At 27.6% G+C, this 15,773-nt stretch overlaps 1 protein-coding gene and 1 non-coding gene across 2 annotated transcripts; one reads left to right on the top strand and one right to left on the bottom strand.

Moving 5' to 3' along the window:
* The first annotated feature begins 2,542 nt into the window (after positions 1-2,542).
* On the top strand, positions 2,543-2,614 carry TRNAD-GUC (transfer RNA aspartic acid (anticodon GUC)). The gene has a single exon. It is a non-coding gene; the product is annotated as a tRNA-Asp (tRNA).
* A 2,312-nt stretch (positions 2,615-4,926) lies between these two features.
* On the bottom strand, positions 4,927-12,975 carry LOC107440066 (uncharacterized). Its single transcript, XM_043047394.3, has 2 exons — positions 12,535-12,975; positions 4,927-6,100 (listed from the first exon to the last, which is right to left on the bottom strand). The coding sequence occupies exons 1-2, from the start codon at positions 12,680-12,682 to the stop codon at positions 5,295-5,297; spliced, it is 954 nt and encodes a 317-aa protein (XP_042903328.1). The 5' UTR covers positions 12,683-12,975; the 3' UTR covers positions 4,927-5,294.
* Positions 12,976-15,773: the final 2,798 nt, after the last annotated feature.

The raw sequence follows: 15,773 nt of genomic DNA, 5'->3' as shown, positions 1-15,773 counted from the left end.
GCATTAACTAATTTATTATACACATTTAGTTGAATTTAGGTGAGTAACTGCAATATTTGATAATTTATTTTGCTAATATGTTTCTCATTTAGCTAATGTTTTGATTTTTTCACCATGTACAATCTAAATAGCTAATATACTTTTTTAAAAGCCAATAAGAACATTGACAGAATTCTTCTACATAAGTACAATACTATGTCTTTGATGATAATATGCTATGTCTTTGTGCTAGAACATTGTGTTCATTGGCGAGCGAGTGCAGCGAGACATGGTTCACGACGTGAACCACATAGGATTGTGTAGCAATTCTCGGGGGTTGGTGAGTGTTAGCGAGCAGGGGGTGGAGCCTCCTAGTGATAAATAATAATTTAAAAATCTTTGTTAAACGATTGTTTTCAATTTGATGATTAATCTGTTTCAGTTACCATTTAATCCAATAAATAATTGGGTATAATATAAAAAAAACACAACTACTTCCACTTAGTAGGAATAACATATGACGCAATGCTAAACGAATGGAATTTAGTTGTTGTTTATTTAGTTGTTGTTATTAGTAGTTGTTGTTATTTGTTTTAGATGTTGTTGTTTATTTAGTTGTATTTAGTTTCAATAACTTTTCTTTATAATACAATAAAATCTGGCGAGCAGCTATTTAAACGATCGAACACTTCGTTTGTTTATTTGTGGCTTGAAGTTAGGCTCGCAGAAAATGCCGTTCATGGGTTAAATTTAGTAGGAATAACACAACCTGCGACGTAGGCTATAGTATACCCAATTATTTTAAAAGAAATGACTCTTTCATTTATAACTGATTTGTATTTTGATTAAAATGCATTACTATCTTCTTTTTTTTTAAATTCTTTACAAACAGGAATACATTTTACTTTAAATTATTATGTTAAATACCACTGCAAAATGTTTTCCGATCATATAAAAATACTCTTGTTTTTTCAAGAAAAAAAAAACATTGATAAAATGTTATATGTTATTAAACAGCATCAATTACAAATAAATACAGTGTATTTTTTAACACGATTAGGAATCAGATTTTTCTACTATTTTTCAGATTATACGTAGAATTTGTTAATCCGTGTTAGACATGCCACCCCATACGGCCAATAACCCAAAAAAATATCGCCCATATGTGTTTTATCGTGTTAAATATTCTTTTATTCAATTGTAATTGTTAAATAGCATTTTCTCGTTGCAAAATTGTCAAATCGTTGTTGAAAAAATATCAAAGAAAATTACTCCCACGTTATTTTTTATTATAAATGGAATTCGGTTATCTGCGTTTTCTGTGCCTCACAATTCCATGGGTGAATAAATCGGTGTTTCTGTATCATATTCTATAAACAAACTAAATCAAAATCTTCATAATTCGTGGAAAATAAGCAGTTACCATTAATTAGATACCACTATTCCTGATTCCCTAAATAAAATCTAAAAAGCAGTTGACACAGTACAAAAAAAAGAAAGATAAATAAATAAAATAAAATTTTGGCTGACTAGAGCTCAGAACCTCTATCATTTCGGAAATACATATAACGTACGCATTATTACTGCGTCACGGTAAATCAGTAAAAAAAAAAGAAGAAAAAAGAAGGGGAAAAAAAAGGACAAAAGAAGAAACAGCAGAAATAGCCACTTATAATTAATTATAAGAATTTCAAAACTAATTTAAATCAGGCTTATGTGTCAGAATTTGATGTAACAAAAATATTACAATAAAAAAAATTCGATATTTTTGAAAAATTATTTTTATGAGGATTAATTAATAATTATAAAGTTTAGAAAAAAGAACTTTCTTCACTTCATACTAGTTCACAAAATGATGGCAATTTTAAAATTCAATAATTACTCTTATTGTATAGCAATAAAATAATATACAACTAATACTTTTTCAACTAGTTATACTTAATATAGTGTATTAAACTGAAATACTTTATCACTTTTGTTAATATTTTAAATGTTTCAAAATATAATTTCCCGAGAAACAACTGCTAATTGATATATTATTTATAACAGTATTATTACATATTATATTTGCATTCAGGTGGAATGGCCCGTACCGAATCGGACGTTATGTTTGTATAATAGATAAATAGATAGATAGATAGAATAGATAAAGAGATTCTTTTTTTCGGTATCTTTTCCTGTGCTTTTTTTCCGGTGCATTTTGTCCGTGAATTTCCGGGTCACGAGCCCGCAATTTTTTTCCCCGGTTGCCGCAATTTTTTTTCCGGTTTACGCAACAACTATGAAATCATTCATTCAAAGTAAATAGCATACTCAAATGCAGTGCGTCAAAAGCTATAAATTAGGTTTTGATTAAAATTAAGTTTTTTTATAGTGAGTGCCATTTATTTATTTACAATATTGGGAGTTGCAATTCTTGTAGGCTTATTATTTTTATCTGCTAAAGTGATAAGTGTGATGTACAAAATTTCAATGAATGGATGATAAGTATAAAAGCAAAATTGTTATCTCATTACCTTCAATAATCGTAAATTGATAAGATTTTTGCAACGGCAGTAATAACTCCTCGGTAGTATAGTGGTCAGTATCCCCGCCTGTCACGCGGGAGACCGGGGTTCGATTCCCCGCCGGGGAGGAGCAACATTTTTTCTGACTCGTATTCAATTTTCGTTTTTCAGACATAATTCAATAATTAACTTATTTTATTTATATATTAGTTCAAAATCTATTATATTTTCAAAAAATTAACGTTATCGCACATATAGATGGTGTTAAGAGAAATAATTAACTACTTCTTATAGTATCAAAATCTTAGAAACATAATTAACTTATTTTATCTTATATATTGTTTTTCTTTATTGGTTCAAAATCTATATTTTCAAAAAATTAACGTTATCGCACATATAGATGGTGTTAAAAGAAATAATTAACCACTTTTTATAGTATTAAAGTTTTAGAAACATGATTAAAAATATTTCTTTGCATTACAAAAATATAGTTCAATGGTACGAATCGAATTTTTTTTTCTACCTTTTTGTTTAAGGCTGATTTCCGGAAGCTTTGTTGTGACACAAAAGCGAATAATATGCTGTTTTTATGACTGTTGTAACTTTGGAATAATTCAAATTCCCAAACATCTAGTTTAAGGCACCCAGCTTGTGTGCCTTGAACTCAAAACAACAAACCTATAATTTTAAACTAAATCTAATATCTTTTCGAAAAGAAATATATGGCAAATAACTTAAATATTACTTTATTCATTTTTTTAAAAAGAAAATAAACTATTTTTTTTACATAAAAATTAACAATTTAGAGAGATTCTTCTAAGATAAAATTAATTAAAATAAATAAATAATTCTAATTTTTTGCATATTTTTGTGAACTTAAACAGTGAAGCGTTGGATTAAATTTCGAAGTATTAAAGCAAATAAAAATTATGATCACACATATTTTTCATTTGCACGAAATTGTAAATTTTTTTCCATGACTCCATTTTGAACCATTTTCATTATTAACAACTTCGTTAGTTATGAACCGGATTCGGCAAGATGCAAAGTTAACATTAGAATAGCAACGAAAATCTGTTACTAACTCACAATGGCTATAAATGGCTTATCATTTGCTAAAAGTCTTATTTCACTAGACGGTACACGATGGTTTTTTTTTTTTAAAAAAACTTATATTTTAATTGTTTCATTTTAATTTTGAAAACGGCGAAGAGCATCAAAATGAAGAGAAGCTACAGCCTTTTGTAAATTTGATTTGTAAACTTTTTTTGTAATGTTTTAAAATTTACTCCACTGTTGGGTTAATAGAAATTCAGAATTAATAATTGGTTTTAATCCAAGAAGAAAAAGTTGACCAAATTGCCAATTTTTTTCAAAATAATATAATAACTTTTAAAATAATAGTTAATTGTCCGTCCTAATTCCCAGATAATTCTTTACGGCAAAATGAAATGCATAGTTTATAATTATAGCTTTGCCCAGAGAGTAAGATATTTAAAGTGTGACTTTTTTCATACGAAAAAAGGAAGAAAAAAATTGTAAAGTTCTTAAAAATAAAACAAGTTTACGTGAACCACTCTACATATACTATTTTGCCGTATGGAATTATCTATGCTTTTGAAAAAAATAAGCAATTTAAATGTATTATAAATATTAAAATATCAGATTTTTTTTTTTTTTTTTTATAAAAAATCATTAATTTGGTAGATTTTTCAATCTATATAAAAATTATTAAAATCAATAAATAACTCCTTTAAAGAAAAATAATAAAACTGAATGAGCTGAAAGTTAGTATTAAACTGCGTTGTCATTTACATGTATATTTATTTATTCACTTTCAATATTTGTTCTCTAGCACACTTAGGATTTTTATAAAATTAAATTTATCTCAATCAAAGTTTTTTGTGACCTTATTTAACAGTTGAAGTAACACCAAATTGGGTAAAAAGGCGAAGGGCGATATGGGAAAAAAGATTTATTGAAAAATTCTTTTAATTCCAAAACACGTTATTAATTCCGAATCAGTATTTAAGAAGAGAAGTTTGGAATAGTAAGAAATTTATAATAGTAACTGGTTTGTAACTTTAATACCACTATTAAAAATTTTAATCTAGTGTCAGATACAGTATTGCTGTATTTTTAAGTTCTTAATATTCTTAAGTTCTTAAGTATAACTTTTATTCAAACGTTAATTCATGTTTATGATACTCTTCTCTATTCCTATCTATTTGAATGCTTCATTTTTAAAATTCGTTTTCAGCTATGCACCAGCACCACATTTGTTCCTATTGATGAGTTTTAGAACAAAATTATTTTAATACAGTTTTTGTTTCGTGTATCATCCATAGTACCATTTACAAAATTTGAGGCCATTTCAACTGTTAGATTGTTCTAAAGGTGCTTCCGAGTAATCTCAGTTTAACAACAAATTCTATACACATTTTTTGAAACTTACACATTTTTAATTCTTGAACAAATACTATCTACAACACCTGATGGCTTTATATTATATACAATGATTATATTTGGTCAAGAAAACTGTCTGGAATCTTTTTAATGTTTTATGGAAAACAAACTTAGTTTAGATTCTTCAAACTCTTCAACGAAATGCTAGAATGGCTTACTTTTGAGTACAACTTATATGTCAAAAGTAAATAAAAACATTTTTAACAGCTTCTTAAAAGTTAGGTAAAGTTCTTATAGATTAAAGCTGCCTTATGACTTACATAACTCATAGGGTTTAAAAATTGTCTATCGTCCAAGCGACGTTGTGTTTTTTTATGAATGGAAACAATCCCTCTATCGATTTTACTGTTTTGATGGAGTTTGTTCTATTGAAGGAGAACGTTCTTTTTGTACCAAAGCCAAATTTGGTGACTCTCGGGAAGAGTTTTCTGGAATTACTTGTTTCAGACTATTTGTATGATTGGTATTTGGCGATGAAATCGTGTGGTGGGGTGATTGGTACAATGAATTTTGGTTCAGAACCGGTGGCTGATACAAAGTTAAATTTGTTGCCGAATCATAAAGCATATTCTGTCTGCTGTTGCTGTAGCCGTATGACAAATCATATAGGTATTGCTGAAGTTTCATACGGAAAAGGAGTTTCTGTTGTGGTGCCAATCTTTTCACATGGGGCAATAAAGAATTGAAAAATCCCACATCTTCATCAAAACTTCCGATGCAAGGCGATTCCTTGTGACGCTTCTTCCTTGGATGAAATTTAGAGGACATCTTCCGCTTGTGATGTCCAGCTGGAGAGGACATTCCATAGGTGTCCAGGGACAGAGCAGGACTAGGACTTGGTGATGGAGAGGAGTCTATACTGGATCCTGCCGGAGATGGTGTTGGAATGTCCATCCCTTCAGCCACATCTGTATTGTCCACTCGACTTCTTGAATCCAAATCGAAGTCGTCGTTGTCTTCGATTTTGATTGGCAGCAAATCATCACTTGGCCTTTTATTTGAGAACTGGTCTCTCAGGAACATTAGTTGCTGAAAGAATGGCCATTCAGAATGGAGTGATTCCAAAGTACAGTCGGCTTTTAAGGCTTTCGTCATCTGTTTCCCGAATTCTTGTCTCAAGTTCTTCCATGTTTTTCTAGCTCGAGAATCTAGGGGAAAAATATTCAACATTAATATAGCCTCAATGGTATACTTTTCATATATTAAAGATGAATTAATTTGATGATTAATTAAATAATAGAAGCTTATATCTATAGTAAAATAAATCTGCTATGTACTACATCAAAAAAAGTAATAGGTTTTCGAGAACACTATGCGACAAAACTGGCAACAACTGGATGACAGGGATTGAGCGTTGCCGTAAAGAAATTTTTCTTACAAATTCTTGTTCTTTGAAAATTTTCACTTACATTGTTTTTAATTTTATATTATAACCATCATTGGACAACCAACCGAAATTTTGGTTTACGATTGCCAATGCTCAACTCCGTAGCCTTGTAATTTTGAACTCCAGAAGACAAGGGAATTTCTTGATGAAGTATCGGGAGAAATGTGCCTTCGTGGTGAGCTTTTTACTGGAACAAACCCGCCTTTGCTTTACATGGAGATAAAAGCCACGAAAACCTCCCATGGTTAATCTGACAGCAAGAGGACTCTAACCCGGGCGAGTCGGGTGCGGAATTTGTATCGATCTGTCATCGCAGTGATTCGAACCCTGTTCTCCTCTTTGGCAGGCAAATGCTCTTGTCCCCTAGGCCCCTACGACTCTTTCTTCTTCATTAGAGCAGTTAAAAGAAGTACCATGAAATTTAAATAAATCAAAACAGTTGTGACACAGAAAATAATCACGAATTTACTTCACCCGCCTGATTAGATTAGGGGTAAAATATGTTTCTGATTTGACATATATATGGGTCATTCTCACAAAAACAGTCATTTTCATGTCCCCAGTATATTTTATGTTTGTTTTACAGCTTACGAAAAAAAAAAAATTCAGGGAAAGTGTACTTCGGAATGCAAGCTAACAAAAGAATAAAAATAAAATTATCAATTTTTATTTTTTATTTATTTTAGGTAATTAAAATATACCAATATGTCATTCCCTCACTTGTCCCCACTGCTGATTTAAAAAAAGAAAAAAATTGTTCTTGAATTAAAATTTTTTTTTTTACAAATTCGTGTTTTTTATTTCAGAATACTGAAATATAGAATTCAGAAAATCAATTTTATATTTAATTGCTGATAAAAATATTAACACAGCACTATTTTAAACTTTGTCCCCAGTGTTTCGCGTCATTCCCTCACAACAATGTTCTTATCCCCTGCAATCTTCTTAGAATAAAAATATTTTAATAAAAACTTCAGAAGTTAACAACTGGCATCATAGAACAAAATTGCAGTATGTTTCCATCTTCAACTTAAAGAAGCTTTGCTGTGGAATAAATTCGAATGAATCAAACCAGGTAAAATTTTTTACATTTGTTATTCCCTCATGTCATTTTTTAGAGTAAAATAAAATACAACTTCATCGAGAAAGTGGATAATTATATGTTGCTTTCTTGTATGAATATAATTGTATGTGATTGACTTCAGAAATTAATTAGGCCTAACTGTTATTTTTAAATTTTATTGAATTCGTCATTCCCTCACTAGTGTATAAAGTGAGGGAATGACGCGAAGTGAGGGAATGATTCAAGATGAGTATATTATCAAATTTTTTTTTGTTCAATCGTGCCAACCAATTTTATTTCCCAAACCTGTAAAAACTATTAAATATATAAGACTAAATTATAATAAATATTAGATATACTTAGTATGTTATCATTTTCAAACTTTAGGTAGATGTAACTTAGATAAAAACATGTATTAAAATAAAATATCATTCCCTCACTATTAGTGTCATTCTCTCACTTTTTAAATAGTGAAAATAATTAATTTACTTATTAATTAATTTGAAAAATAAATTAAAAAATTAATACATTAATTTATTAAATTAATTAATTTATTTATTAAATTAATTAATTAATTATTATAAATTAATTAGTTATAAATTAATTATTTAAAAAATTAATTAATTTAAATATTAAGTATAATTTATAGGATATATACTTTCTTTTTAATGCCATTACATATTTCTATTAATATAAAAAGTTTCAGAGCTTTTTATTCACTTTACTTTTTTGGGATTTTATGAACTGAAAAATGACAGTTTTCGTGAGAATGACCCATATACAAAAAAAAAAAAAACTTTATTATTAAATTTTGTTAAGGCTATATATCGATATATTTTCCAACACCCTCTACTAAATAGTATACAAAGCGTATGGAATTCCACAATTTTTTAAATTTTTACTATGAAATGAAATTAATAAATAACACACTGGTTGAACAAATTTTGTTTATGGTCATTAGATAATAATTACAATTACAATAATTAAATCTTTTCTTTTTTTTCTTTAGAAGAAAAAATTAGTGATAGAATTTGATCATAGAACGTACTATTATGTATTATTGTTTTTTTTTTTTGAAATTCACGCCAAAAAAAGGGAAGGGAAAACGTTAATACATGTATGAAAGAGAAAGTAATATTCGGAATTTTCTTTATAGAAGCATTTTATTTTGTTTTTAAACTTTAAAAAATTTTTTTTTCCTTATCTGGACAAAAAAAAATTTTTTATTGAGCTAAACTAATTTAATTTTGAATCCTCAAAACTAAAAAAATTCTTCAAAATATTCTAAAAGCAAAATAATCTAAAATATTCTATTTATGTTTTGTAAAGATAAAAATATGAAGAAAAAAAATGAAAACTTAAAATATTGCATAATTTTTTTCAAAATTTCTTCAATTCTAATCAAGATGTTTATTTTGCCAGGATTCAATGATTTTGCCTTGATTGAATGTAAAGCGAAATAAATTAAAACGATTAGTCTTTGGTGGAAAAATGCTAAACATTTATTTATAAAAATAGTTTTATTTAAATTCATAATAAAATTTTGGAAGAATTAATTTAAATGTAAAAATTTTTTATTCGAAACGCGCATTAGTTTTTTCAAATATAGTATTCGTTAAATTCGAAAACTAATACTTTTAAAATAAATTTCAAAGACCGACTGTTTCAATTAGGAGAATCAAACAAAGAATTTCTTGTACGAGAACTCTAACAATAAAATATAAATAAATTATTGATCTAAAATTAAAAAAAAAAATGTTAAACATTGTATTTTAATAAAATTATGCATTTTGTATGCATTTGCTATTAGCGTTCTGAAAACTATTCTAAATTAATCGAAATAATTACCGTAAATGTGTTTTCTTCCTTAATATCATTATAAAAGGAGTAAAAGTAGTTCATGCACTATTCACGTTCTTCCTAAGATGATTCGAAAAAAAAATGTTTTTTATTTTTTTAAATACTTCAAATATGCTACTAATAAATTAGAGCAGAATTTAAAGTTACGAAATCAGACACAAAAACTGACCTTCTTTGAATAATTATACATTTTTTAGAATAAATATACCTTTTGCATGTAAAAAGAGTTTCAGCATGCATGCAAACATTGATTAAAAATATCTAATTAACGAATGAAGCGATTTCGAAGTAATCCTAAAGGATCTACGAAAGCAATTCTAAGTAGTGGCGAGCGCAGCGAGCAGGTCCTCTGGTTTTTCATAATAGGTATAATACTTATGTATTTTCTTCATTCCCCCCCTCCTTTTTGTGCACTTTAAATCATTTCACAAACGTTTATCTGCAGTGTAAACACAAAAACCTGTTTCCGTTTCAACCAAAGCTACTACTATACATTTAAATTTAGAAAATAAATAAATTAAAAGTTCAAAAATATTAGAAGATTATTTTTAATATACATGTCGAATAAAGTTTTCAATCAAAGAATCACTTGATTCATTATCTTGTTGCTTATTTACTTTAAATATATGTTATAATACAAATTATTTGGTGAGAACTTAAAATCAAAAACTTAAGTCAAAACGTATCTTTCAATGAATGTGGCCATTATATTTTAAGATGGATAGAAGTTAATTTAAATTCAAAACAATTTACTCATTCTATTGTTTTTTTAAGTATGTTTTCAAGTCAGAAAATAAAATCCAGCTACCTCCTATTTTTTCTTTTCTGATTAAAAAAAAATGGTTAAAAAACTTTTATAGTCGATTTTTTACCACGTTTTGTCATAATTAGTATGAAATTCATCTATATAAGGTACTAAAACATCGATATTTAAAAATTGTTTAAATCGTTTCAATATATATACCTTAATATTCTCATCCTCTTTTTGGCTTCAAGTTATGCATAAATTAACATTTTTGATTTCTCCCCTTCATTAAACCACTATAATTCTCTCAACTTTTTGGCAGATTAATTATAATTATTAATGTTTCCCTTTCTCCCTGAAACAATAGTGGGGAAAACTTACGCTACTTTCCCTAAGATTAAAACTCAAGCACACATTTAAAGGAGCGCGATTTGGGCTCCGCTAACAGTTGAAAATGATTTAAATAGACTATGTGAAGCTCTGTCATCTCTTTTATCTTCTTAAGCTTTGTTACCTTCTTAAGCTTAAATATGAAGTTCTAAAACTTAATATAAGTTCACATTTTTATTAAAGTCTCGAACTATCGATTATTATATACAATAGAAAAGTAAAAAGTGTAAAAAATTCTCTTATCTGTAAAAACTCTTTTTTCAGGTTCGTTTTTTCCCCCAATTCCTCTCTCTCATTTTTTTTTTAAATAATTCCCTTTTCCGAGATTCAAGACATAAAACTGGATGAAAAACGGCATATTATGCAAAATTTCCGATTTTTTTTTACGTTCATATTTCTATATTGTTTATATTTTTTGTTCTCTATCATAAAAATCAAAGCTGCAGTTTTTTTTTTAAATCACTTTACGCGAATACACAATACATAAAAATATTATGATAGATATCTTTGAAACATCGTATGTAGCTTTTGTATACTCTGTTAGCTATGTTTTGAACTAAAAGCTGGGATCTACGTCTGAGTTAATTATTTTTATGATGCTGTAAATATATACGTTTAAAATTTTTCTTTTAAAAAATCAATATTAAGCAATATTTTATTTTATATTTGAAACTTTTAAATAATTCAAGTCAAAGCGCAGGTAACCGCATAAGATCAGAAAAAAATATTATTGATATTTATGCATTGCAGTTTGCCGTTAAGCTATTAGCGTGGCATGAATTGTTTTTAATTTTTATGCTCAAATTTGCCCTCATTTAAAAATAAAAAAAAATTATAACTTTTTAAAGTTTCTTCAGATTTATAATTTTAGAACACCTGTTTACTAAAAGAAAAATTTAAATCTTAATTAAGATTGTTTTTAAAAAACTGCATCGAAACCAGTCTAATATCTCAAAAAGTTTCGGAATATTTCTTTTTTTTTTTTCTTTTATAAAATACTGTTTGTTTGTTTTTCTTTACAATTTTAATTAATTCCTGCTATTGTTAATAAATTCTGTAAAAACTCTTCTCGATCATTTTTTTCAAAATTTTAACAAGCATAATTAATTTATTTTTCAGAATAAATAAATAGCAAAATCACGTAACAACTCAATCCCAATAAGAAAGTTTCATTTTCCCCAGTTGCTTTTTTTCAGTTATATTTCGGTTTTACTTTATACTCGATAGAGAGGTCCTTTCCAATCGAGAAATAATTATTTTGATTATTTGGATAGAAATAATTATTTTCAAATACATTGATTCCATTTATTTCAAGATTATCATTCATTTAACGATTTTTATTCATTTAGAGATTTACACGATTCTAAATGCATGGAAGCTTTAAATGCATACATCAAAATGAAACTCTAAGAGCAAACAAATCAGATTTCAGCTCTAATTCTTAGCATTAACTACTGATTTAAAATGATAAATTTATATTTTGAATCTCTAAAAGTAATCAGTAAAATAATTACGCATTGTTCATTTAAATTGAAATGAGATGTGACATACAAAAATGAAAAGATTAATTTTACTTAGAAATTACTTTTAAAAAATAAAGATATTAAATTAAACCTTTTATTTCTTATTGTCAGAAATATTCGCGGAAGGAATTTGAAATTAAATTTTAAAAATAAATTTAATTTAAAATACAGAAACTAAATTTTGCTTTATTTTACATTAATAGCTTAAATAATTAATAAATTTAATATTATTGAATATTTAAAACTTATTTATAAAGTAAAATTGTACATCTTTTTTGATTATGGGTTATATGTAATATCTCAACAGCTTTATCTAAATTATTATAATACTAATTATTTATTAATAAATTGAAGTTTTAGTAAATGAACTTCATTAAATAAAGTTCATTAATAAAATAAATTGCTTACGTATTGCTTGAGTATACGTATTCTGTAAGGTAATTAATTAAAGCTTATTTAAAGAATTTCTAATATATATTAATATAATTATTAATATATAATATTAATCTAATATTATTATATATTAATTTAATAGTAAAGCTTTTTTTAATTATGAGTTTCTGTAATTTTTTTCAGAATTATTGTATTTATTTCTATTATATATTAATAATTACCTGTTATACCCACGTCTTGGGATATTTTCTTCCATTGCTTCTCCAAATGGTACCTATTATGGTGATTTCTATGTCCTTTATCCCATATAGCGGGTACCTTTTTCACTTCCTCGATTAAGATCTCTTTTACTTTTTCTACTGATCCCATATTGACGAGAACTTTAAATCGCAGTTTGCAAAATACGGCACGCTGTCACAAAATGGCGCAGTTCTTTAGCTACAAGAAAACCCCACGCCGGCTATTCTGAAGGAAAGGTCACAGTTGCCAGATATCGATGGAAACCTCTACCGCGATCTGCACTTCGACCTGTATGGATAGGTGGCGCTCCTGTAACTTCGATCGATACTGGCCGCGTCATCTACCGCGGTCTTCGGTATATAATATTATTCGCTAACATAGTTCCGTTCATTCTAAAATGTTGGGTTTCCATTTTCGTTTCCAAGCCTATTCGAGCTCGTAAAAGGATGGAGGAGGAAAAAAGGATAGAGAAAATGAACTAATAAAAAAAGGAGCTGTAGGGGGAAATGGAAGACAGGGGACTTAATGTTGGATATCGTTTTATTAGAAAGTCGCCTGAAATTTGAAATGATTTGTTTATTCGCAGACGAATAATTCCTTACATGGAATCAAAGAACTTATGATCTAGATTTATCGTATGGAATTATTAGTCGAATTATTAGCAAATAAATAAATAGAAAACATTTTTATTTATTGAATTGTAGAGTTAAAAAAATCTAATTTTAAAGCTTTATTTTAAATTATTGATGACGTATTAAAATATTTTTGAAAGAATCTAGTAAATACTAGTAAGAATCTGAAATGACAAGAAGAATTTTAATATTGTGAAACTTGTGAAACTGCGTGACTTAATAATTTAATAATTGCGTGAATGAATAATTTTTGTCGTCTCCCTCCTTAATGTTTTCTGATGTTTAATTTTAAAAACAATAAACAGGGTTATTAAAATTTGAATAAGTATATAATGAAAACGAGGTATTGACTATATTTTGTAGTTATATCCAAGATATTTTTAAAGTTAAATTTCATGAATCAAAGAGCAATTAATTACCGTTAACTGACCACGTACCATCGATTAAGCGAGTTAACTCCTATAACCGCTGCAGGTTTTAAAAAACAAGATAAAGATGAGGTTTTTTGGGTGATAAAAATGCAATTACATTCTGAATAAATTTTTCGTATCGTATTAAAAAAAATAAAAACTAATTTTTTTTATTTAAAAAATATCAATGTAGCTGCAAGGAAAATTAAAATCGATTTTGAGAATCTATTTTGGACTGTTTATTAAAAATTTAATTCAATTCAGTTAAAGCGTTACTATGAACGACGAAAAGCTAAATGGGAAAATAATGAATTCCACTTGTTTTTGTTAAAATATTACGGATTATTCTTACATTATATATGATGATAAAAATGCTGCAATAATCCAATATTTGAACCGGTACAATTTAATCGGAATAAACTTTTTCATTTAAAACAAATGTAAATTTACATTATCGATATTATTTCAACTCATTCTAAATTAACCTCTCCATAGCTAAGTGGGATTGGGCCTTACTACAATTTTATTTTCATATTTCTTCACAAATTTTTTTTTTTAATATATGACCCTTTAAGCATGTATAACAATATTTTTCAAGACCTCTATAAAATTCATTATTCATAATGAAATAAGAAGTACAAAAAATACATAACAAAACAAAAATATTTTCCCCCATTTTAAAATAACATTATGCGGATCATTTTTAGAATGGAGAAGCATTCAGAAAAATATTTCTTAAAGATTTAAATATTCGAATAACTACTTTAAAAAAATTCTGTTGCGAATGAAATGTTTCTTGCTTATAAAACTTGAAACGGTAGAGGACTTTTCGATTTGGAACATAAAAAAAAAAAAACTCCGTTTATAAATCGTTCCCATTTATTCATTCACTCATTCAAAGATTGTAATTTTGACTTGAACCAGCGAACGATCAATTTCCTATTCAGTATCCCCCAGATGTAGGATTTGTTATGGGATATTGGAAAACATTGTAACCCAGCAGATTTACAATGCACCAGTCACTACACGAGGAGCATTCGTCAGACGAGGATTGAACTCATGACCTCTTGGACATGGGCCATACTCCCTACAAAACACGCTATCCCGGCATATGCTTAATTGAATAGAATAGGTTTATTAAAAAAACTTGTTAAGTAGTATTTAAAAAACCGGGTAAGAACATAACAATGAGTAAATTTTCTTTTTCTCTAATGCCCACCCGATTGACAGTCGTCATTCAGGTATCAGTAGGGCAAATTTGTCGGCCACTCTTTCAGGTGCAGCATATTAGGTGGGCCATAGCTGTTCCCACAGTATGGACAGATAATACAAAGAACATCCGTGCCTAGTCCGGGATTCGATCTCAGAACCTTTCTGATGTGAGGTCAGTTCCCTGACCACTACATAATCCGGCTGTCGGTTCAGTGAGTAAATATTTTAAATATATTAGTTTTATTTTTCTTATTCAAATATTTAGACGTCATTGAGAAATGTTCTTGTGAAGAGCTTCTGGGTGTTTGAATATCCAAAGCAGGATACATTTGACAAACTAATAAGAATTGCTATTATTTACATTCAGGTTTTAATTTTATTTTTGCGTTTGTAAGGAATTCGCACTCATAAAAATGTACAGCATAATAATAATAAAAAAACCACAAAAACTTAAGAATCAGACAAAACTTAACACATTTAAACATTATTTTTAAATTTTATTTATTTTATTTAACATTAAAAGTAGTTTGATACGTAAAGAAATAATACACATAACTTATGTTAATGGAAGAGAAAATAGGAACATGTTAAGTAATATTTATGTTCATAATTAGATAATTTATTTATTAATTAATTTTAATACATTTAAACATCAATTTATTTAAACATTAATTTACATAAACATTAAAAACAGTATGAGACGCTAAAGAAATCATATCACAGGGGTCTGTCTAGGTTTTTCTGACAGGTACCTATTTTGTGAAAATTTAGACGTAATTTGTGAAAAATTAAAAATTATATTAAGAAATCAACACAAAAATATGGATTTATCGTTTCTTAAGGGATACAAAAATGAAATTTTAAGAAAAAGTATTTTGTGAAACTACCGTTTTTCCAAAATTGAATTTGTGAAACTACCGTTTTTCCTAAAGTTGAATTTGTGAAGGTACCGCTAAACGGTAGTAA

This window comes from Parasteatoda tepidariorum, chromosome 2, assembly GCF_982258835.1.
Source record: "Parasteatoda tepidariorum strain Cologne lab strain chromosome 2, Ptep-v5.0, whole genome shotgun sequence".
Lineage (NCBI taxonomy): Eukaryota > Metazoa > Arthropoda > Arachnida > Araneae > Theridiidae > Parasteatoda > Parasteatoda tepidariorum.
Note: the sequence above shows the minus strand (reverse complement) of the source record. Positions and strands in the feature narration are given on the sequence as shown.

Bases quoted from the DNA above. Each gene is read 5' to 3' on its own strand.
- LOC107440066 (XM_043047394.3), bottom strand. From the start codon at position 12,682: ATGGGATCAGTAGAAAAAGTAAAAGAGATCTTAATCGAGGAAGTGAAA. The intron at 6,101-12,534 runs GTAATTATTAAT...TTTTTCCCCTAG, and splicing joins CCAAGACGTGGGTATAACAG to ATTCTCGAGCTAGAAAAACA.